Source organism: Eucyclogobius newberryi, unplaced genomic scaffold (genome assembly GCF_026437365.1).
Source record: "Eucyclogobius newberryi isolate DKJ021-1_F unplaced genomic scaffold, fEucNew1.0.hap1 SCAF_18, whole genome shotgun sequence".
NCBI classification, from domain to species: Eukaryota; Metazoa; Chordata; class Actinopteri; order Gobiiformes; family Gobiidae; genus Eucyclogobius; species Eucyclogobius newberryi.
The window spans coordinates 13,380,476-13,404,561 of NW_027315812.1; the positions used below are offsets into that span (position 1 = coordinate 13,380,476).

The 24,086-nt window shown below is 39.5% G+C and overlaps 1 protein-coding gene across 5 annotated transcripts in view; it reads right to left on the minus strand.

Annotated features, from left to right (window-relative positions):
• LOC140364444 (A-type potassium channel modulatory protein DPP6-like) overlaps positions 1-24,086 on the minus strand; it is a 392,395-nt gene that overhangs the window by 143,484 nt on the left and 224,825 nt on the right. Inside the window, exon 1 of one of the 5 annotated variants that reach the window (XM_072450575.1) lies at positions 6,463-6,584. The exons of the other annotated variants lie outside the window; for them this stretch is intronic. Coding sequence (XP_072306676.1) covers positions 6,463-6,516 — 54 coding nt within the window. The 5' untranslated portion in view covers positions 6,517-6,584. Of the gene's footprint in view, positions 1-6,462; positions 6,585-24,086 lie in introns of those variants that run through there. 5 annotated transcript variants of the gene reach the window in all.

A 24,086-nucleotide genomic window follows, 5' to 3' on the forward strand; every position in this document is an offset into this window, starting at 1 on the left:
AAAAACACCACAAGCCAAAGGATCGCTTCAGTAAGGGCATCTGACATAAAAGAAAGATTTGGATTTTGAATAGGATTTCTAAATCCCTTCAACGATGCAAAGACCATGTCATTAGTGTCTTACAAATTACTCTTGGATTGAATTGGGAGCGTGAGTCACCCTCATAATGAAATGCTCCTATATGGCTCCTAATAATAATAGACGTCTGTCCCTTTAGAAATGTGTGTACAAGAAATCAATAATCCACTAATCAATATGAACTACAATGCTATTTGCTCACACAGGGATCATTGGACGTGTTAAAGGGCCTGTACTGTACATTTATTTATCTATTGTAAAAGCATGTATTTGGGCCAAAATGAGACCACAGTGCTTTCTCTGCCTCTAATTATAGAGGGTTTTATTCTCCACAAAGCAAGAAGTGATCCATTAGCATGCTAATGCTGTGTTCAGACCACTCAAATACTTATCATCCATTATCTAAATTGCTCAAAATTGATAAAGAAACTTCAACATCTATGATTTTCTGTATGTACATTTTATTTTCTTCCAAACATTTTCAATAGAATAAAAAAAACTACACGGTTGCTAAACTTGGACGAGTAGCAAAGGCAATCACATTGTGATCGCCTTTAATGCATGTGCATATTATTAAATATGAATGTATAATGAAACTAGTATAAAAACTAGATTGAGTTTTGATATGAAGAAAACAAAAATCACTACAAAGTTGTATCTTCCCTGAATAGGTTTACAATAGTCATGATCCATGTATAGCAGAAGGTAATATTCATATATTATTATAAGTTATAACTATTTGTTCTATTGTATAAAATAAAAGAGGGTTTTTATTGTCAGTGTGGGTTTGAAATCTGTATTGAGTATCAAGCCTTTGCCTTGGTATCAAAATCGAGTTTGAAATTTAGTTGCGTGACTCAATCTCAGCAAGACAAACTTCAAATAATGTTCTCATCATCTCTTGGCTGTTTCACACAAACAGCTCTTTGCCCTGCAGAGTCACAGCCCTGGCTTCCACAATAACACCAGTATTTCTATCTGCTGCCAGTGACCATGAAATACAAGAGCATACTGACATAATCCGTCAAAAAGCCATTGATTTTCAGCCTGTAAACAGACACTGATGATATCTGCCGTTCGTGCCATGCTTTGACTCCAGCTTGACTCATTTCAGAGCCGCATGGTGCCAGTTCCCTCCACCAGGAACACCAGCCGCATGTGCGCCTTTCAGCTGTTTGACAAACCAGCCCCACTGCCTCGCGCTGCCAATACTCCAGTTATTACGCATTCATAGCAGTAACAGACCAAACCTTGCATCTCAACTGGCTTTCAGCGCGCGCCTCCTGCTATGATTTGCAGAAGCAGCAACTGAATGCAAAGTAGAAGTAAATAGTCGAAGATGGTGATGGAGGCCGGTTAGATTATGAGCTGTGATCTTGCTCAAAAACGGAATCTAGTATATAAGAAATATGGAAAGAAACAATCATATGAAAGGCCAAAAACATTTAAATTAGGTCCGTTTTTTACAACCAAACGTCTCTAGTATTGTTGTCCATTACACAATATTCTTTTATAGCATCTAAAAGTTGGATATTGAGTCAGATTTCATACTAATCCCACCATCTCCGTTTTGGGAAGGGTAAACAAGAACAACCTAAGTATATCCATGACATTTTATGTGAATCTTGCTTGAATCTTGTCCAACTTGTTGAATCCACAAAGACAGGCATGTTACACTATGAGATGTGTGCATATGAAACATTGTAGTCATTTTAGTAAACTGTGGTTGCGTTGGAGATTGTAATGTTATGCAAAGAGACCGACAACAGCAGTAAATCTATTTTAGGCAAGGCTAAGGCAGACATTGCATGGTTTTTGCAATGGCATTCAATAGAACAGAGCACGAGGGGAATAAATGTATGTCTTACTCTTATTACTGTTAAGGTTAGACAATTCAAGTGAATGGGAACAAATCTTAAACTTGTCATTTTAACTTCACTCACATAAATGTAGTTTTTTATCATACAATGCATTCATAGTATAAACAGTTGTAAAAAATTGCCAAAATTGCACATCCTTATAACATATAAATCTGGGAGGGGAAAAAAACAGAGCCAGGTTTAAATTTCTGGTTTAATTTTTAATTAAATTTATTATTATTAGAGAATACCAGATCTTACTGAAAATTAGCATAACAAAACAAAACAATTTAGGTGCAGATTGGACAATATTGCTGTTTCCAGGTGAAAGCTTGTGTATTAAGAGCAAACCAATCAAAAATACAATGACTTTTGTCCCGCTTCAAGTTGACAATGAGACGTTTTGTTACAGAGAATATACTTGCACACATCCATTCACTACACGGCAATTTAGAGTCATTCCTTTCCAACACAAGAAAGCACTAATTACACTATCTGTCCTCAAGTTAATTGACAGTTCTGTGAGTCCTCGTTAGTCAATCTCACGTTGGCTGCGAAGGTGTATTTTCCCGCTCCTGACCCTCTGCACTCCCCTGAACACTGCAGTAATGAGGGTTAGTGGTGTTGTGGTCCCAGTGGCGCGCGTGCAAATCCTGATTACTCCTGCTAGCAGTTAGCCTTAGCCGCTATCTGCACCACACTAACCTCTAATCTCAGGACCACAAGACCCCTGCTAGCGCTACCATCAATCAAGAGCGGCCACAGCAGGACCCGTGTAATCACATTCGCTCTTTACGTGTGTGTGTGTGTGTGTGTGTGTGTGTGTGTGCGTGTGTGCGTGCTTGTGTGTGTGTGTGTGTGTGTGTGCTTGTGTGTGTGTGTGTGTGTGTGTGCGTGCTTGTGTGTGTGTGTGTGTGTGCGTGTGCGTGTGCGTGCTTGTGTGTGTGTGTGTGCGTGTGAGGCGGGCCAGGCGTGTTACATGGCTGAAGATTTGTACAATGTAATATGCTACTAGCAATTTTTCACTTTGCTGGAGCATGACACCCACAGGAATGACGGGTCAAATGTATTATTTACACCGGCGTTACCTCCGTCAGGCTGTCAGAGGTAGAAACGAAAACATTTGTGAGGAAGTGAAAAGGGTTACGTACGAAAATATATACATAGTAAGGGCTGCGTCGGAGGTTATGGAGAAGGTAGACTTGTGGGTGACGCGCCAATGCTTTATGTGTCTAGAATGTGTTTAATTAGTGCGTTTATCAGCACGGCAAAATAGGACAGGTTTTGTGAGGTCTATTCCCCCGAAGCTGCATACATTTTAAAAAGAAAGTCTTGCAATATCTCCTGTTTTAATCATCCATAACATAATGCTGACGCCATCTTTTACTGTAAAATGGCAGTAATTCATAGGTTTTATTGCACTGGGGCTCATGTCGCTGTATATGACAGTGTTTCTGTCCACACACGGCTGGAGAGCGACAGGTCAACAATACCCATTGATTATGAATGTGTTCGTACTGTGTAATAAATTAGCTGCATTTCTACATCACTTGGCGTAATGCAAGGTATGGATGATGGGACAAAAGAACAGTATCACTCTTCTTGGGAGCTAGCAGCCTTGTTTTGTCTTAAAGGGGACAAGTCATGCAAGATCAATTTTGACGAGCTTTGCACCTTGTTTCAACAGCGTTTCTTCATCATTACTCAAAGCTGTATTTTGATAGATTCTTGCATGTTTGAGTAATCCTGTTTTGTCCTAAAACGGAGTCTCGGGTGCTCAGAAAATCCTGTTTGTACCAACCATCTATCCCTGCCCAAATCTCCTGAAATTTGTTGAAATTTTTTGAAAAATTAAGACATTGCCACTTTTCCAAAATGAAAAGATGTAAAGGACAATCTGCTGCTTGTTAAGGTGAAATGAAATATGACAAGGCGGGTTTTGTATGTTCTCCAGTTTTGAACAGGAAGTCAATGGACCCGTTTCTATTACTAAGCCATTTTAGATCAATATTGCAGTTTACAATGAACAAAAAGTAAAATAAAGATCTATTCATGTTTTGGTCCAATGCTAAACGCGTAATATGTCTCTTTTAAGTTGTAATTATTAACGCTTTGCACTAAACGCTTCTGAAAATTCACCCATCCTTCACTGTCACTGATTAAACCTACCTGTCACTCACTCAGAGCAGGACAGAGGGCAATGTGTGCAAAGGAAAAGGCAGAGGGCAAGTTGTTCTATTTGCAAGAAATAAAAAAAGAAGATTAACCGAAAAGCACTGAATCCAAAATATAGAACAATATTGTCAGAGGATCACAGAGTCAAATCCCATTTTTATTTAAAATTTGTATTGTATTTTGGCTGAATATCTAGCTGTATAGTTATTGCGATTAGATTTACAATTGTGCTTTTATTGTAGATTGTAGATTGCATGTTTAAATCTACTTGCAGCGTTAATACTTCATTCACCAGACTTATTTAGCTAACTGATATTTTTTGGAGTGCAAGGGAAGGAGACAGAGGGTTAACCACTCTGCAAAAACACACCTCAATTACGACATACTAAACTTGAAGCCGTAAAGTATTTCTCGTCTCACCTCTACAGGATGTATATGGCATATTCCAACACGCTTGCGTTGTTTTCTATACATGTGGTTCAAGGCGAGGGTCCAACTTTTGACCCCCAGAAGCAGATGACGGTGAGTTTCTGGCCTCACAGCCGGAGCAGAGCGTGACCTCTGCAGTTAGAAGAACATTTTCCACTGCCTTGGAAATGACTGCAGAGCTCTCCAACCCAGTAATAGGTTATGTCCCCGGAGTGACTGTGACAGAGTAAAACTGCGATGGAAGTGACAGGAGAGAGTAAAATGTGGTCATACTGTAGCCTCTCGTGGATAATTGAGTATAGACGGGTCTCAATAATACACTGGGAGGACAGACTAGAATAATGCAAGGAAATGATAGAGATAAAACGGGACATTATTAGTCATAACAGTAAAAGCTGCAACGTGTTTCTCAAACTGTAGGGTGGCTTCAGGTTTGATTTAAAGTACATTTTATTCAATTTTACGCCCTCTTTTGAGTTAGTTTATACGTATTCAAGCCATGCTGCAGCCCCATTTCAATCCTGGCTGGTTCTGTTTTAGACCTGGTTTAGAGACACAGGTACACGAACAGCACAATATTTTCATACCGTGGGTGGTGCTTGGTGTGAAAAGTGAGAACCATTGTTGTAGAGGGACAAATGACCAATTGGGCAAAACACTTCACATCTTCACAGCATTATTGTGTGAGCGTGAGTGTGTGAGTGAGTGGTGCTCGGTGCGATCGATTGAACCATTAAGGGATTTCTTATGCTTATTATGTCTTTATATATATATATATATATATATATATATATATATATATATATATATATATATATATATATATATATATATATATATATATAGACGCTTCTGAGGAAAGGGGACAGCTGTTCGCCAAAACATTTCAAGGTAAAAAGCAAACATCTCTATTTTGCCTCAAAAAAGATAACAGAAAAACACTCACTTCAGTCAGTTTACTCCAAGGCAGCTGTGGCAACAGACGTACTGTAGCATGCCACAACCAGAGTGTGGGGAGAATCAATAATGCACACTATTATAAAAGGACTTTAAAGTGCAATAGGTGAACTGCACTATTATTACTACAGTACTACACAATAGAAGGTTAGTACTACCAATCACACAATCCAACACGGTACAATAATAATACTACAATTTGACTATAAACATTATGTTCCTCTTTATGACATCAATAAGGTCCTAACAGAAAAGAAAAATCTAATCCCTTTTGAATGAATTAACCAAAAGGCTTCGGAGAGAGTGAAATGCATTGGGAATGAAGTGCTTCTTGCAGCATGACACATCTTATACACATTTTCCAATGAACAACCATCCATTAACAAATCCATTCACCATCACCACATTCATGCTCCACAAATAAAAGCTGCACAGCCAAAAGTAGTCGCAGCATGTAGTGAAAAAAGCTCCGTTTGAATAGTTGGTGCAGGATCCAAAAACACAGCCCACATCGCCAATCAACCGCGGTGCCTTTTCATTAACAGCCATGTCCCCCGCCTCTGAGGAGGTGGTCAACAGATGTCTGTGCAACACGAGCGAGACACGCAGCAACAGAAGCGCCCTGCAGCACCCGCGCGCACGCAACAGTGCAAACGGGACAATCAACGCGCAATGTCATTTACGAGAAGGTTATGGGAGCACAGCGCATTCAAGACAAGTGCAAAGTCGACCGTTTGTCATGCACTTTCAACTATTAAGACGCACATATACAGATGAAACCGGTCAAAACCACTGGTTAAAAAAAGAAATCAAAACACCACAGACAAGCGTTGTACTTTCGGTCACTATAGGCGACTCCAAAACGCGGCACGTTACGTTTCCCCTGCGACAAGAACCCGACGCGTGAAGTCCGCGCGGATCCACGCACGCAGCCGTGATGATAGACACGCGAGCCGCTCCGTACCTGCTCCTGCTGAGCCGCTTTCGACGGCGCGTTGCCCTCCTTCGCCGTGGTCATGTTTCCCTTGTACGTAGCCCGTAGCTCTGAGGGTGGATGGATGGAGGGATACAGAAGCGGTCACCCCCCTGGACGCGCGGAAAAGGGGGGGATGCAAATGGGTTTCGGACGTGCGGTGCGAGTGCTCGCTCTTGCCCACCGCGTCGTTCAAAACGCCAAGGTGCGCGGAGTGGAAGGCAAAAAAAGGGGGCGCGCTGCTGCTACAGAGGGAGAATAAGAAGAGGGATTTTGGTGAAAGCGAAAGAAGAGAGAGGAGGGAGGGAGAGAGGGAGGAGGAGGAGAGGGAGGAGGGGGAGAAAGAGAGAGTGAGGGGTTGACGTCTGCGCGGCTTGAAACGCACGGTGATGGACTGCGTAGAAGGCGCCCACGCGAGTCAACCGGTGGAGGTGATTATCACGTGGTGCGGCGCGCGAGATCAATTTAAAATGCAAGAGCTTCATAAACAGGCTTTGTGTCAGATTCTCTATACAAGTCCACGCATGCATTTCAATTCATATTCCGTGAGCAGAATGTATAGAATAAGATGTAAACGAGACGTACAAACAAACTCCATTGTCAATTCAGAGACTACATAACTGCAGGGAGCCTATGATTGAGATAGGAACAAAACAATCTGTTGACATCATAGTTGAATGTATCTTAGGGTGTCACTTTGAATGCATATGTCAGCGGTTATGTTTGCATTCACACCAAACATCTGATCACATTACAATTTCTGAGTTATTCATGTTACATCTGATGTGATTAATCAGATTTAACTGACACGGGTCAACATATATCAACAAAAATATCTGTGTCGTCAGGTGTTGTTTATCAGATTAAGCACACACCAATAATTAGATCTAATTGTTGGCTTATTATTCTAGTCTGATTTTCACTGGTCATGTAAGCGTATGGTGTTATTAGCCATCGCCACCAGAAAATAGATCTATTATGACTTATAGCTTTAACTCTCACCACAGAAACTAATCACATATTAAAGTATTTGGTTTGCCCATACTGTCACCCCTCTAGAGTACAGCAATACTTTAATTCAAGGACGTTTTGTTTGAGTTCTGCTGGACTGAACAGACATTTATTCATGTATTCACTCACTCATTCATTCAAGTTATCAATTTAGTCACTTCTGCTGACTAAAATCAGCTAAATTATTTTATTTAACTCTTGATAGTTGGCAGACAAAAATTGTAGGAAGTACTTTTCTTCATAAAAGTATACAAGTAAAGTAGTAAATAAGTATAGTATAGTATAGTATGAATCAAGATCAATAACTGCATTTAAGAAAGACATGAACCATATCATAAAATAAAAATAAAATGAGGTTGTTGAGAGAAAAGAGCGACAATCTGTTTGCAATGTATTTTTACAAGTTATATTATAGCAAATGTTTATTGAAAAGAGGGATAATGTATTTTATATGTTATGAAATAAATCAATACATGATGTACATTTTTAAACAGATACTTCAATACTTTTACTTAAGTAGACTTTGTATGTGATACTTTTACCTTTAATTAAGTAAATACTACTGTATTATCTGTACTTTTACATAAGTAACAAAATTCACCACTGTGATACTGAGAATCTGAATTTTTATGGTTTTCTTGGTATATTTATTCAGCAAAGACGAGCAAAGCAAAAGTTCAATATAAACTTGAGACTCCCTTGGATGACAAATTGTTAAACTAATTTAAACTGTAGTGAAAAACTCGCAGACCTAAATCTCCAGCTAAAACGAGCAGTCGACTCCACAGTGACAAAGTATGAAATAATATTTGGGACACAAGCGCCTATTAAAGCTTATGATCCTGGGAATTAAATGGATGCAATAAAGAGCGCATTTTACATTGGAAGCAACTCAGGCAAAGTGAACCAATTTCTCTCAGGCAACAAGGTAATCAGCAGTATAAAGCTTTCACTCATCACCTACAATACAATGAAATTAATATCTTTCATGAACTTGCACAATAAATTAAGAACAGAAGTGCCACAGAAAAAAAAATGACTTCCTGTGATTTAAGCATAGTTTTATTTCCATTATGTCTTGGTGCTCTCCAGTACATATTGGTTTGAATGCTGGGCTAATTAAAGTCAGATGGCCTCTTGAAGTCAATTACCCACAATCCCAGATGAACGTACGCCGGTTGTTACGGTGACCAGTGGAGCGAAACGATACATCCTTCAAAAAGAGGTTTGCGCCAAACACTTTTAAAAATACATGAATTCAACATCTTTTGGTTATTACGGCGTGGAGACTGCAGTGAATGTGAATAGGTTTGGCAGAGGACGTTAAGGTCAATGGTGAGGTACTTATTTATCCTCGTATGGACATTGTCTTCAGTTCAATGCAGTGCAACCGCGTGCCTGCACTGGGATGACAGGGGAAAGTTAGCTTTTGTTTATTACCCTGTGGTAGTTCCCTCTGCTGCCAGTAGATGACGTGCCAACATCAAATCCTGATGAGGGAACATCTGACTGAAGTGTTTTTCAATAAATACATTATCTTTAGTTCTAATACGTGACATGCCAACGTGAAGGCATATTTAAATACCAATACAACGAAATCAAGAGTAGCTGGAGGATTAACCTGTTCTACTTGCAGCGTTAATACTTAATTCACAAAGTTTATTAGCTAACTGATCATTTCTGGAGTGCAAGGGAAGGAGACAGAGGGTTAAGCACTCTGCAAAAACACACCTCTATTACGACGTGCCAAATTCCGCCTTTGGTTCGCCAATTAGTTCTGATTAAAAACAACTAATTTGCAAACTGTTCCCCCCCTTCAGTTAAGAATGTGCAGCAGCTGTATCAGAGAGCTTGTGGCAAATGCAAGAGGAGAGACAATTAAATGCATGAAAAGTACAAATCAGTTTCATTAATTTAGCTTAATAAATGTCACTTCTCATCAGGTGTTGGATGTTGTCCTTGGGAACAAGGACAACATAAGGCGCTGGTACAGCTGGCAGCCCGGTGTAAACGCTCTCTCTTCTTTCTCACACTTATTGTGCTTTATCTCCTATATTTTGTAAATATAGTTAGTATATTTTTTCTATTTTACTGCACGATAGGGACACGCGCTGGAATATTTTTTTAATTCAACTGTTTTTGACTTTTTTCGGCTGGATTTGAGCGTTTTTCGTTGCGTTCGTTGTGTTGTTGTGACGTGAGCTAGTTCACGTCTTGTGCTCCGAGCGAGCCCACCAGCCCCCCCCCCCCCCCCGCGCCCTCCGGCCGCGCTAAAGTACGGCGTGTCGTCGGTACACGTTTATATACACGTTTATATAAAAGAGGAACTTCACGAACGATCAGGACACGCACTGGAATCGCTTTAAATTAACTTGTTTTGACTTTATTCGGCTGGATTGAGTGTTTTCGTCGTGTCGTTGCGATGTGTCTTGGCTCTGAGTCCCCCGGCTCCGGCCCCGCCCCCCGGCTCCGGCCCCGCCCCCCGGCCGGCGCCGTACCGCGTTTCCACAAAGGAGGAACTCATGAAACTGCGGACAACAGTCGTCTTACCCGGAGATCGTCACGTTATCCCGTCGCAATACTGACCTAACCTAATACTGATGTGCAATTCTGTCGTATGTGCAATTGCTGTTGGAATTCATGTGCAATTCATGTGCAATTACTGTGAAATTCATGTGCAATCTATGTGCTGTCGTGACACATATTCATGTGCAATTACTGTCGGGATCACATGCAATGGTATTTATTTATTTATTTATTTGTCTATGGGAGTTTTTATTTATTTATTTATTTATAGGAGATCTTCTACTGAAAGTGTTTTTCAGACTTCCTATAAGTGATCTGTTCTTCTGTATCTACCTGCGTTGCACCAATGAAATTTCCCCATGTGGGACAATAAAGGAATATCTTATCTTATCTTATCTGAAATTGGATTTTAGACTGACTTTAAATGCGAAAAGACTTGAAGCAATTTGTTTTCACAAAGAAGATTTAGAGTTCCCTTTTGGCTAGTCCATTTTACTTCAACCGTAAAAACTAATTATTCACACTTTTGAAACAATTGTGATGGTTGTAGCAAAGCAGCGCATCTCCAAAACTGCAGCTTTTGAGGGATGTTCCTGGTTTGAATGGTCAGTATACATTAATACGTAGAAGTCCCAACAGTAGTGAACTGCTAACCTGATGGAGGTTGGGAGGCTAGTGGGAGTTTCCTCTTATCTCTCCAACAGATCCCATTACGTTTCCACACACAACTGCAAATCATACATCATCCCAGTCACCTACCGTACTGAGTCCCACAAGGATCAGTGCTCGGCCCGCTTCTCTTCATGCTATAAATGCTCCCCCTCGGATTCACTGTTCACCAGGGTCTCCAATTCCACAGCTACACTAACAACACACAACTTTACCTCTTTACCATCATCATCTTCTCCATCACCAACTGCCTCTGTGCAATTAAATCTTGTCTAGTAATTTCCTCAAACTTAACAGCAACAACTAAGAAATCATCAGGAGTTTGTATGTTCTCCCTCCGGTTTCTGCCGTACACAGTGGAGTCTCCTCCAGCCACTCCCATCACACACAGGCTGAAGGTGAGGCCCCCGTACTGTGGCTGTTCACTCCTCCTGACCGGTGCCAAGAGGTGTTCGAGGGTGAAATGCAGATGAGACATTTCCACAACAAAATCTGACAAACGCTGCATGAATTATATGTTTTGTATAGGACTACATAATGATGGCACAGGTGTAGAGGACTAAAAATATGTACTTAAGTAAGAGTAAGGTTCCTTCAGATAATATGAAGCAAGAAAACAATGTGTGAACCAAATATTCACTCAAGTAAGAGTAAAAAGTATTTGGAGAAACTAATCCAAAGTTATTTCTCCACATTTTTATAAATAAGTTTCCAAAGTGCTGCACGTAATAGTAATATAAAACAACAATTTAATACTTTTAGTCAAATAAGAGTACTGTTACTTCTAAATTGAATACAAGTAAGAACAAAAGTATGCTGTTGGAAAAGTACACTGAAAAGTAGTTTCTTCAAAACGTAAATGTTACTACCCACCTCTGATTTAAAGGTTGCAGCAATGACATTAATAGCCAATGATTTGAAGGCCACCCAGCGCTCACTTGTGACTCCAGAACACATTAGACAAACTCTTTGACAGCTCTGCGTGTATTTACCATCAGCTCTGTGATATACGACAGTGAAAGTACTTTTCTACAGCCAATCTATCAGGCCCAAACTCGGGAGGCCGCAGTGGACCGGAGCCTATCGCTGATGACAGATGTGATGTGGTCCGAGCGCCGCTGCCCAAAACATAACACGCACCTCATTCTGCCGCTGTACAATTTTCTGCCTCTGATTCAGACAAATGGGCATGCACTTGCGGTGATGAATGTTTGATGGTGGGTGGGCAAAAGCTATCATAAATGTATAGAAATATTGACTATACAGTGATATCCATTTTGTAAGAAAAAGTGACACTTATTTTCAACCAGAGTGTAAATTACAGCGTATGGGACGACAGCAGAAATGCTCAGAATGAGTATGGCCATGATTTATGGACTAAAAAAAACAGCACTTATTTCTACTTTTGACATCACAGTCTGGGGAAAGTGAGAGTTTTCCAAAGCTCAGATCAAGAGAACCTGAAAAACAGAAATGATGAAAGAAGACTAACATTGTTTAAGGCTAAAAAAGTAAATACAAAATGAGTGTCCTAATGTCAAGGGTCTTGTAGATACTAAGCAGGTGACAAACTCTCACCAGAACCATAGTTACTGTACATAGTGCACCTTTAACTAGGTGCAGATACAGTACTGGTATAGAATATCAGCCCAAATCCAGAAAAATAATGCTGAATTGGTTATTGGCCACAAACCATCAATTAATTGATGTTGACCTTGTTGGTCAGAACAACGCGTGATGTTTGAGTTTTTATTCATACAAAACTATTCCTCTCTAGAAAATATTGACAGTTGCACAACCCATTTGGATCAGTTTTGTCATACGTTCATTTTGAGAAAGAAGAAATTTAAGAATTTAAGCAAATAAATGCTCCTTCAGTCTCTGCAGTGGTATCAGCTGATATCGCTAAAGTGAGTCCAGTTTAGACTGTTTTAGACTGTTAGATTGTAGTCTTTGACTTTAGTATAGTCCTAGTCCTTGTCAAGTCTTTGTTTAGTCTTCCTTTAGTGTCTAAGAGTCTAAATGCACTTGTTGGATAGCACAATGTTCACTCAGAACTCTACAGTCCCAAAATATACTGCCATCAGTTTCCCAAGTAACTACCTGTGATAAAATGTGAATATATGATTATATTTCTGTGATGTATTTTTTCTGCATAATAGTGATATTTTATCTGCATCATTAGTCTAAGAGAAGAACGGGTGTGTGACAAACAGCATTTGTTTGTGAAGGGGTCGTAAAGATGGGCCAAAGGATGTTTACCCTAGGGGGGGTGATAACCCAGAGGAGTCTGGGTAATGTTTACCCAAGGCTTGATCTCTACGGAAAAATACCAAGTGCCTTGATGTGAGGCTGACCAATGAGAAATGTGACCCGCCTATTCCAGAATATCTAATAAAACCAACCAGCATGAGAAAAAACGGGGTGAGACGCGGGGGTGAGACGCAGGAGGGTCAGCCAGGCTCCTTACAACGGCTTGGCTGACACAGTCCCCGCGTTTTCTCCCATGCATGCCACACAAATGTCTGATATTTCTGTGTCGTTTAATATTCTAAGTTGAATTGTGTTCTCTATGTGTTAAGGAATAGCATCGGTGCATGTCTAATTCCATGACATTTTCTGGTCCTTCGAGCCGGATGACAAGCAGCCCCTTCGCGGAGATTGACGGGTGAATCGGTGAAGTCTGTGCACAGCTAAAAGGAAGTCCACTTTTCCCGTGGCCGCCCATCGCACCTCAGTCTCCGCGAGGAGAGCGTGTCGTTTCGAAGCAGCAGGAGAACACAGGCGACAAAGAAGGTCAGACAAAAATTTTGTGTGTGAAAAAGAGTTAGCCATAAAACGTTTTTATGCATTAGTTTGATATTTACTGGAAAAATATTGTATGCTTTTATGCGCAGTTAGGTATTACTGAGGAAATACCCAGTTTCATATTACTGAGGAAATATTTTAGGCAGTTAGGTATTACTGAGGAAATACCCAGTTTAATATTACTGAGGAAATATTTTAGGCAGTTAGGTATTACTGAGGAAATACCCAGTTTAATATTACTGAGGAAATATGTGTGAATGTAAGCGCTGTGCACGAGCGAAGTAAGTAAGAGAGAAGTGTGAATGTGTGAATGAGGATTAATAAGTGATTAACTAACAAGTGTGAATCACAATTAATCATACAAGGGTCACAAGGCGTTATTCTGAGAGATCTAAAATTTGCAGTCACGGGTGAATCTTAAACACCACGTTTATGTCCGGAGGAATCTAATATGGAATTTTCTCTAGAAGCTTGACATTGACCGTGACTGTAAAGCAAGTAGCATTTCTCTCAGACGACCGAGACCACATAATGCCAAAATTATCACCCCAAACTGTAAAAAGACAAAGGAAAAGTCATAAGAGGATTTTGGAGGGAGACTTCCAGCGTGCTCAGATGACGTGGCAGAGAGGGGGAGATAAGGGGGGTCAACAAGACAGGAGAATGGGGGGAAAGCAGTTCAGAGGACGCTCTGAACTGATGAAATAAGTAAAACTAAACTCAGCTGGTTTTAAATTTTAGTATTTCAACAAATTTTAATCGTTTTTGTTTGATTGACAACAATCAATTATACAGATTGTATTAAGCTTGATAAGAGATGAAGATTAATTCAGATTTTCATAGATGGCCAATTTTTTTGGGGAACGTGATCACAGACAGGACACTTCCTGTCCCCGACATAGAAGACAAAAGGTTGAAACTTTACGGTATCGTGTTTTTTGTGTGCACCAAACAAAGCCACGTTTTGTTTTGTTTTATTTTTGGACATGACAAAATTATCTTTTTGGACTTAATATGTAACCATAATGCATGACTAGATGAAAGTACAGGACAAAAAGACAGAAGTGTTTTTAAATTTAGAATCAAATACAGGCACAGGCCTGGAAGTGATAATGTGGGCAAATGAGTGACTACTGATGTTTTTGGACATAGGAGTAGAATGAGTAGTGAGTAAAGTGATAGTAAAAGTTATATCAGTAACTTATTTATTTGTATTATCATGAGGAAACCTCGTATTGCATGTAGACGTAAGTGAGGGAATAAGTTAAATAGTGACGTCCGATGTCCTCCTTGGAAAGACATGAATGGGTCATTAACTAAAGGCAACAGGACACCAAGTCATAAAGATAGTCAGAGATAAGGGGCTATTGACTGGCAAAGAATCTGGAGGACTCAGGATGGAGCAGATGTCGTTATCTTTACGTATCACAGTGACAATTAAGAGCAACACCACCTCAGGGGGAGGGTTGACGTGATGAGTAATGGGAAAAGTTAAAATTAACAGCGAAAGAATTTGACATTCTAAAGTAAATACCTGAAGGATTGTGGAGATTCATCAAGAATTGAATAGATTTGAATAAGACAATATCATCTAAATTTAGACGCTATAGAAGTTATGAAAACCAATGATAACAGGACTTAAACATTACAGGACTCAGGACGGAGTCAGGACGGACCCGGGGGGAGGAGTGTAATACAGAAGAATAAATTTTATGAGACCCGCAGATTACCTGAAGATAGTGAAAACTAAACAGGGGGATGGGTAATCAATGCATGAGTTTAGAAGCAGAATGACAGGGATATTTTAAAGATAACTAACTGGAATCCCAGGGGATGCAGCGTCTGATACTTATATCAGCAGCAAAGAGAAAGTAAAAGCAGGTTACAAGTGAGGGTAAAGAGTAAGTGAAAAGAGAGAAAGAAAAAGCAGGTTTAGAAATTTGGAAATGGGTCTTCCTCCGTTACAAGAGGAAGACAGAGGGAAACAGGGGAAGACAGAGAGAAAGATGAGAGACAAAGGAAAGACAAAGAAAGTAGGCAATTACAAGGGGAAAAAACAGGTTGATAAAAGAGATGTGCCTTATAACCAAGGGGAAGGTTTAGGATCATTTTGATTGTTATACACATATAGACTTGCTAGAACAAACTAATACACAATGTTTGTAAAGCACCACATGAGCAGGTGTGAGAGATTGAGTTTGAAACTCACCTGAAGCACATATAGAAGATTAGCACATATTACATTAGATGGGTGACTTTATTCAGGCCACACCCACAGAGGAGATGTGAAATTGTTAATTATGATGAAGAATTCTAAGTTGTGAACTGACCCTTATGGCCAGCTCAACGGGGGAATTATTGAGATAATTATTATTGTTTGATGTATTTGTATTGCACATACATACATACATACGCGCGCACACGTGGACACCAGATTTTTAGAGTTTGAAACTTTTAGAGTTTGAAACATTTAGAGTTTGAAACATTTAGATTTTTAAACATTTGGAGTTTGAAACAAATGGTGGTAAAACAGATTTACAAGTTACAGATCGCAGAGGCAGTGTCGGATTACAGACACACAGGGTGGGAGCCCAGCGCCGTGGAAGGGGGGCTCAGCCAGGGATGTGACCACTGACCTGTGAAAGGTCAAGAGGTGACATTGCGGAGTGGAAGACAGACGCAATTCCATCTCTTCCTTGATTACATCTTGGATTAGTGAACGTTGTAAACTATCTGGATTATTTAATTTTGTTTAAATGTAGTAGTTTGAGAAATGGGAATTCCATATCTCAAAAAGGGGGGATATGTACGTGTAAACAAACATTCCGAATCAATAATTACTAAAAAAAAAATTGTAAACAAGAAAACTGTTTGAAATACACTGAATTGTCGAAAAGACTTTGTTTATCACCGCAGCAGAGAACGTGTTGGAGATGTGATGTTTACAGAGACGAGCCAGGTGGACGGAGCAAAGTGGACGGAGCCACACCGTGTCGTCCTCACACCGACCAGGGGAGGGACGAGAACATGGGTGCTCTCATGGGAAATGTTGAGAAATGTCTGGACAACACAGCGGCAGATCCATAACATCGCAGACGCAGGACTTCGTTTGTATGAGTTTTGTCCAGAGTCTACGGTAGAGTACGATACTCTGCTACAATGGACGGGAGACAGATTCTACAGTACGCAAAGTACTATACTCTGCTACGATGAACGAGAGACAGAGGCTACGGTGCGCAGAGTACCATACTCTGTGGAAAAAGAATCAACAGTTATCATCATCACAGTGATGACGGTAATATGGGTGCTGAACACCTGTATTATGCACGGGACAATCGCGACAATCGGGACAATCGGGACAATCGGGACAATCGGGACAATCAGGACAATCGATCAACATACACAACTGTGTATACCGGTTAATGGAATAGAGGGAAGCAAATAAGTGATCAACTTGAAAGGTTATGAAATGCATGATGTGTAATAATGTACAATGTATAATTGACATGACAGAAGCTGAAGAAACACAATGGCATATTATACAGCCACAGTTGTTTGCACTAACTAAGAGAGTTCTTTTTTATCTGCTACAACATAACTACATGTAATGTTAATGAGATTATGAATTGAGATGGGAAATGTACCAGTTCATATGTGTAACCTAACTGTGCAGATAGCGGGAGGAGGTCTCTTAAGAAACCAAGAGAGGACGTATGGTGATGTGGGGACACTTGTGGGACGTTGTGCCTATGTATCCCTTTTGTGGCCAGCCATGGTCATAACAAAGACCAGCATCACCCAGAACCATACCGCAGGGTCAAGGTCGAGAGGTTAGTGGACAATCTGGTTCCAGTAGCACCTGATACAACGTATTTGATGTTATTGGGGTGTCCAGAGAGGTCCCTGACGAGTCAAAGTGACTGACCAGAGAGCAGCGGGTTTAAGGGCTTTCCGCTTGTACTTCTATATTTCCCATCACACCGCACAAATTATAGACAAGATAAATTGTCTGTTCGTCAAATTACAGAGATTGACCAATCTGACTCAAAATTTAGGACAGTAATGCAGTAGAAATGTTGTGGGCCGAGAGAAAAGAAGTGTGTTCAATGTTTGAGAAATGTGCATTATTTTTTAAGTGTAAAAGTGTCATTTTAACAACAATATGAAAGACATGTTGAAAACTGAAATGAGTAATGTGTTTGGCACATGATATAGTAGACTAATGCTTTGATAAACAGGAGGGAAATGTGATAAAATGTGAATATATGATTATATTTCTGTGATGTATTTTATCTGCATAATAGTGATATTTTATCTGCATCATTAGTCTAAGAGAAGAACGGGTGTGTGACAAACAGCATTTGTTTGTGAAGGGGTCGTAAAGATGGGCCAAAGGATGTTTACCCTAGGGGGGGTGATAACCCAGAGGAGTCTGGGTAATGTTTACCCAAGGCTTGATCTCTACGGAAAAATACCAAGTGCCTTGATGTGAGGCTGACCAATGAGAAATGTGACCCGCCTATTCCAGAATATCTAATAAAACCAACCAGCATGAGAAAAAACGGGGTGAGACGCGGGGGTGAGACGCAGGAGGGTCAGCCAGGCTCCTTACAACGGCTTGGCTGACACAGTCCCCGCGTTTTCTCCCATGCATGCCACACAAATGTCTGATATTTCTGTGTCGTTTAATATTCTAAGTTGAATTGTGTTCTCTATGTGTTAAGGAATAGCATCGGTGCATGTCTAATTCCATGACACTACCAACCCACAGAACTGCAAGCCTTTAGCCTAGTTATATAATTACAGCTAAATCAATACTTTCATTAAATATTTACCCGGGCCTTCTTTTGACACTCATCACCGCTGTTTAATTACTAGAAACAAACTGACTGCTGCTGGGTGATTACAATGTTGATAAAAAATAATTGCTATCGTACAGGGCTGCATCTGCAATTAACTGTGCAATTTTAAAGCCAGGGATTTTTACATACTGTAGATCCAATGTGGCTGAAGGAGATTCTGAAAGTCTGAAAGTCCATATCCCACCCTCAGGCCTAATCGCTACACTGCCACGGACTTAATTCAAAAGACTCATGATGGGAATGGTACAGCGGTGTAAGTTACACACAGCATACTAAATGGGCTTTCTGATACTTCTGATATAAGATTTGAAATATCTATCTATAAACGAGCATATTCGTGTTGGTAAGTTTATGTACTGGTGCATTCAGGGAACACACCATGTGCAATAACTGTTCTGTTAGTCTAAATATACCGTAAATGTAGCAAAAATGTTGTAGTCATGTGTATGTGCATTGTATTTATGGCTAAAGAAGATGGAAAGGAAGTAAGTGAAAAAGTGACATGTCCCTTTAAATTAATTGTTGTGTATCTATTGTTGGTGCTGTGTAAAAGACATGAGACAAATACAAGTTGAAATCCTCACTATGCCATTACAGATGTTTGCAGTATCGCTTCCAGTCTCCTTCTCCTTACGTTCCATCACTGCCTCGCTCCTACAGTGGTAATGACCTTAAGTGTCAGGACGTTGTCAGAAACATGTTCTCTCACGCACACACATGCCGCATATAGAAACCTCCTGCAGCTCCTCAAACTGTGATATCCTTACAGCTCGGGCTCCATCAGCTGTCAACAGCACCGCCCCGCAGCCTCATCACTCACTTCAAGGATATCTGCACGCTACGGATGTTGCAGCTGAAAACGGCAGGGATAGTTTTACATTTCGATTTTCTTTCCTACACGTGACGCAACTGAGAGGGAACCGAGGCTAGCACCCTCTTTTCTGTTGAAACGAAAATGAAGGCTTATCTACAGACACCTTACAATGAAACAAATACTGGTATGGTGCAAGAAATGTAGGTGTGGACAAGGATTATTATCTGACCTAGCCTTTAAATACGTCTTAACTCTACAGTGGCGTCCGGACAGAAGCAGCTCATACCGGGAGACGTGAGACGGGTCATAGATTATTTTTCTTGCATGTTTGATATCAGTGTTTATGAGCGTTTTCTCTCTGTGTCATGCTTTTTGGTTTATTTGTGTTATATGAAAATTAAAAATAAAGAAATAATCAGCTGAGGAATTTAAATAAAACATTGTATCTTATATATCGTTTCACTAGCAAGGACCACAACCCCAGCTACGATGCAAAGTGTTCATTGGCATACGAGAAACATAAACAACATAATGTGCAGAAATGGATGCCGTTTTGGGGCTTCTGGTGATGAGCGCTGTAGGCTCCCGAGCCCCTATACGAGGAGATAAAATAATAGAATCATTAGAATAATTAAGAGGGTGGGAGGGAGGGGCACGAAGTCATGAACACTGATGTGTATGACCTGGATGCTTAAATAGTGTAGCCACAGGAAGGGGCATGAAAGGGGTGTGGTCCTACACCCGAACTCAAGATAACAAACTTATCTTCATTAGGTATACATTTTCCAACCATCATTGGTTTGTGGAATTTGCAATCAAAAGTAAATGGGATTTTCTGTCCTCGGTTAGGGCCACAGTCATATTAATTTGCATATCCAAACATATTGCATATTAAAATTCCCTCCCACTGTGTCGTGCTGCTATGAAAATGAAAAAGTCCAAAAACAAATACCAGCATGACTCTTTTTGATAAAGCACTTTTAGGATGAAGAATATATCTCCCATACGCACCACAATGTTACGACACTGTGCACCAGCTATGACCCCATATGGAGGTCAGAGATGGCTAAGTGATTACTGTGGTGTTGACACTGGACGAGTTCAAAGGTTTTGGATTTGCTCTGCAAGAAACCACTTCCTGGCAGGTGGTGCAATGTAGGACTTCAATCTTTCTACTGTAACTTGTTGACACAAAATGGCAAGTGTGTGAGTATTGCCGAAGTAATTGCTTCTCCATCTCTGCCTGGGTCCGCTCCATCAGCCCCAGGAAACTAGCAGTGTTTTTTACATAAATATAGCTTTGACCAGTGACAGTGATGGTCGGTTCTTCTCCACTTCTTTAAAGCAGGTGGTGGGAGACGGAAAAAATGCATTGCTCTGAACCGTGAAATGTCAAATTCAACATCAGGACTGAAGGCTTCTGTGCTGCTCTACATCTAAATAAGTTTCCATACTGTTCCTTCATTAGCATACTGTAGGTATTATGTGCTGTGTTTGCAATGATAATGGGAAGATGGAGCTAGAAGTCTGCTCTGCCAGCTTAGTATTATAGAGGCATTTGCAGAGATAAATTCTGTGAAAAACTTAATGTCTTGATTTCATGCAAATTGTATAGTGCCACATAAAAGTACCAAAACATCAGCACCAACTGTGTCAATTACTGTTAATACAATGATATACCTTCAAAACAGGGTTGATGTAATTGCTTTACTTCAAAATTGGGTCTAAATTGGGACTAAACCTGGACTAAACCAACTCTAAAGGCTGATTCTTGGTCCTCAGCCTCACAGCAGCCCTCTGCTCCCCCCGTGCTCATGCTCTTAATCAGTACTGGTCACAAAAAAAAGTCCTAGAATAAACCTATTCATGGCTTTCAGTTTCCTGTTTATTGGAAATTATTTTTTAAGCACTATTCAACGTTCATAAGACACTTTTTTGTTGTTGAACTGTTCATTGTTCACTGGTGCTAATCTTTCATTATTTTGAAAATCCATGGATGGTGATACAAGGAGAACATGTAAACATCACAGAGAAAGGTCTGACGTGCTTTTAGGACTGCTTTGAACAATTAAGAACTTTGAAAGGACGTTAAACCTTAATATGGCAACATTGTGAGGCCTCAACATTTTGTAGATCATTAATTTGAATGATTCTTGCACAAACTTCGAATCTCAATCTGAAAAATCGGAACTCATCAGATTGCATAACATGAATGTAACTTATTTTGGGTATAAACTTTGACGCACTAATTTAATGAGCTAAACCTGTGAACATGCTCAAAATTCACTAAAAAGATTGTAACTGTGAATGTTACCGCTTCATATGAACAATAGACAAAGACTATTTCCTCTGCTACTGACCCAAAAACCATCAAAAACGATTTCAGTACCACTTCAATGTGGACAGCTCCCGACTGCTACGTAGACAAGTTTCAGTGATGTGAGGAAAGCTGGAGAACAATAGGTCTGCACTACAAGCAAGAGCAGATGAACGGATATGGACATTTTCTATTGAACATATGATTACAAAGCTTCTCCATTATCTCCAGCACCAAACACAAAGAGAGACGAGACACATGAAGATGGCCTGATTTTAATCTTAATAAGACATCACTACAACCATAATTATAGTTATGAAAAGTACTTTTGTCAAAGGCAGACAGGAAGGCACTTTTATGATGTGACAAAGTAAAAAGGTAATTATTCTTTAGAAATGTTAGTCCCTCACACAGTTTGCTTGTCCTTAAGCGATGAACATTGATAGAAGTTAAATGTTGTACATTTATTCTCATAAAACCTGTTGATAGAATTTTACACTTTTACAGACTGTTGCATTATCACTATGTTAAGAATAAAATACACAATTATAAAATGAATGCTTTAGTCAAATATTGATTACAATGGATAAAAAGATAACGTAAATAAAGGATGTATCTTCATTACAAATTATACAGCTACTGCTCACTCACAATAATGAATCAACTTATTGTTCAAAAAATAAATGTATTGTTCAAAATATAAATTTATTGTTCAATATATAAAAGATAAAAGGATATTTTGAGGGCTCAAGACTAATCGTATGTAGCTTTTCTTTGCCTTAACAGGGAAACATTGTTCTCATTCTTTATAGTTTATTAACATTTGAGCTGTAAAAGGTCAAGTAATTAACATATTACATATTAATGGTAATGACTAACCACTTAAGTGTTTCTTTCTAATATTGTTTTCCTTACAGTTTATGTTTGTATGCTAATGTTCATGAATAAAAAAGGTTAACAGCAAATGTGTTATTGTGTCCAGTCATAACTTCACACCTGGTAATGAATAACCTCTCTGTATTTGTAAATCTAATATAGAGTCATTTTAGAGCTGTGTCATGACATGTTTCTTTCTACCGTGGTAAAAAAGTCTCTCATCACAGCGTTTAACCTGAGTAAAGGTGTTCAGTCTGAGTCTGGTTGATGAGATGGAGGCAATCCTCTTGAGTCTGTGCGTTATCTGACAAACAAAATTAGCACCTCAGTCAGACGTAGAAAAGATCACTGTGCAGAACTAACCTTTATTTAATTCGATGTACTGCTGTTGAGGCATGATGTGCTTTGCCATGATTCAGCTGGTTTATAAAGATCCACGCTTTAAAGTCAGGTATAGCAGTTTTATGGAAATGTGTTCCTTACATTCAAAAGTTTTTGAATGTCATTCGGACAAAGTTTCTTCACAATGTTTTATAATGTGTGTTTTCACAATGATAACGATGATGATAATGATATAATAATATGTTTGCTTACAGAAGCCTATACAATCTTATCATAGAAATGGATGTTCTGGGACAAGATTTTAGTGCCTTATAGCAACATGAAGGTCAACATTTACATAATTTGTGGCTGCATAAACCATAAATGCACTGCAAACACTTTTTTTTCTAGAGGAATTAGGGTTGATTACTTTTCCTAAAACAGTCAATTTATTTTTGCTATGAAGTGACAGTAAAAAGAAGAGCATACATTTTTTGCAATATGGACCACCATTAAAAACATGTATTAAATTGAAACATTAAACATTGTAGGAAGTACGTTTGGACCTGTTAAACAGTGGTTTGTTAATGCCAGAGGCCCTGGCTTTTGTTCTGCGCTGTTTGCTTAAAGAAGCCTGGGGTAAAGTGTTCACTAGACAAACAACAATTTAACATTCAGCACTCGTCATTATGCTGGCTCTTTTATAAGAGCGTCATTTGGGGCAACAGCCGCTTCTAGGTTGACTCTTCCTGCATTTGCTGGATCAGGTTCACTGTGTTTTCCCCGGGGACAGACAGTGCAAGATAAAATGGTAAAAAGTAGATGAAGTAAACTTTAACTATAGGGCTGTATGGCTTTGTGTCGGTGTCATAGGGAGAGCTCACGCTGAGAACACAAACACAGGAAGGATAAGGCTTGGAATAACATACTGAGTTCTGATATAGAATATAATCTGACACTGGTTGCAACATGTCTTTATACATAATAATGATTGTGTGAATTCCTGTGAGAGTTTAGTCCTCTTTTTTATAATAATGTATTTATCCAGGGGAAAAAACTCTCTTTTTCATGAGTACCCTGTTAAAGAACACTATGATACGTTCATTAAAAGGCCTTAAACCATTTCATTTTTAAAACGTCTCATTCCAGTCATTGTTCCTTAGGCAGGGACAAAATTTGCTGAAGGTCTAAATTCATGACTCAATCTAAATAGTGTCCAGTCAATGAATCTGTTTATATTATTAAGCCGTTTTAGCTCAATATTGCTGTTTACAATGAACAAAATGTAAAATGATGACTATACCCATGTTACAGTTCAATAAAAACTAACTGAAAAAAGCACATGTATAAAAACAATGTCCAGAATGAAAAAAGGGCAGTTTATTATCTGGAGATATGTAGCTCACTGGCC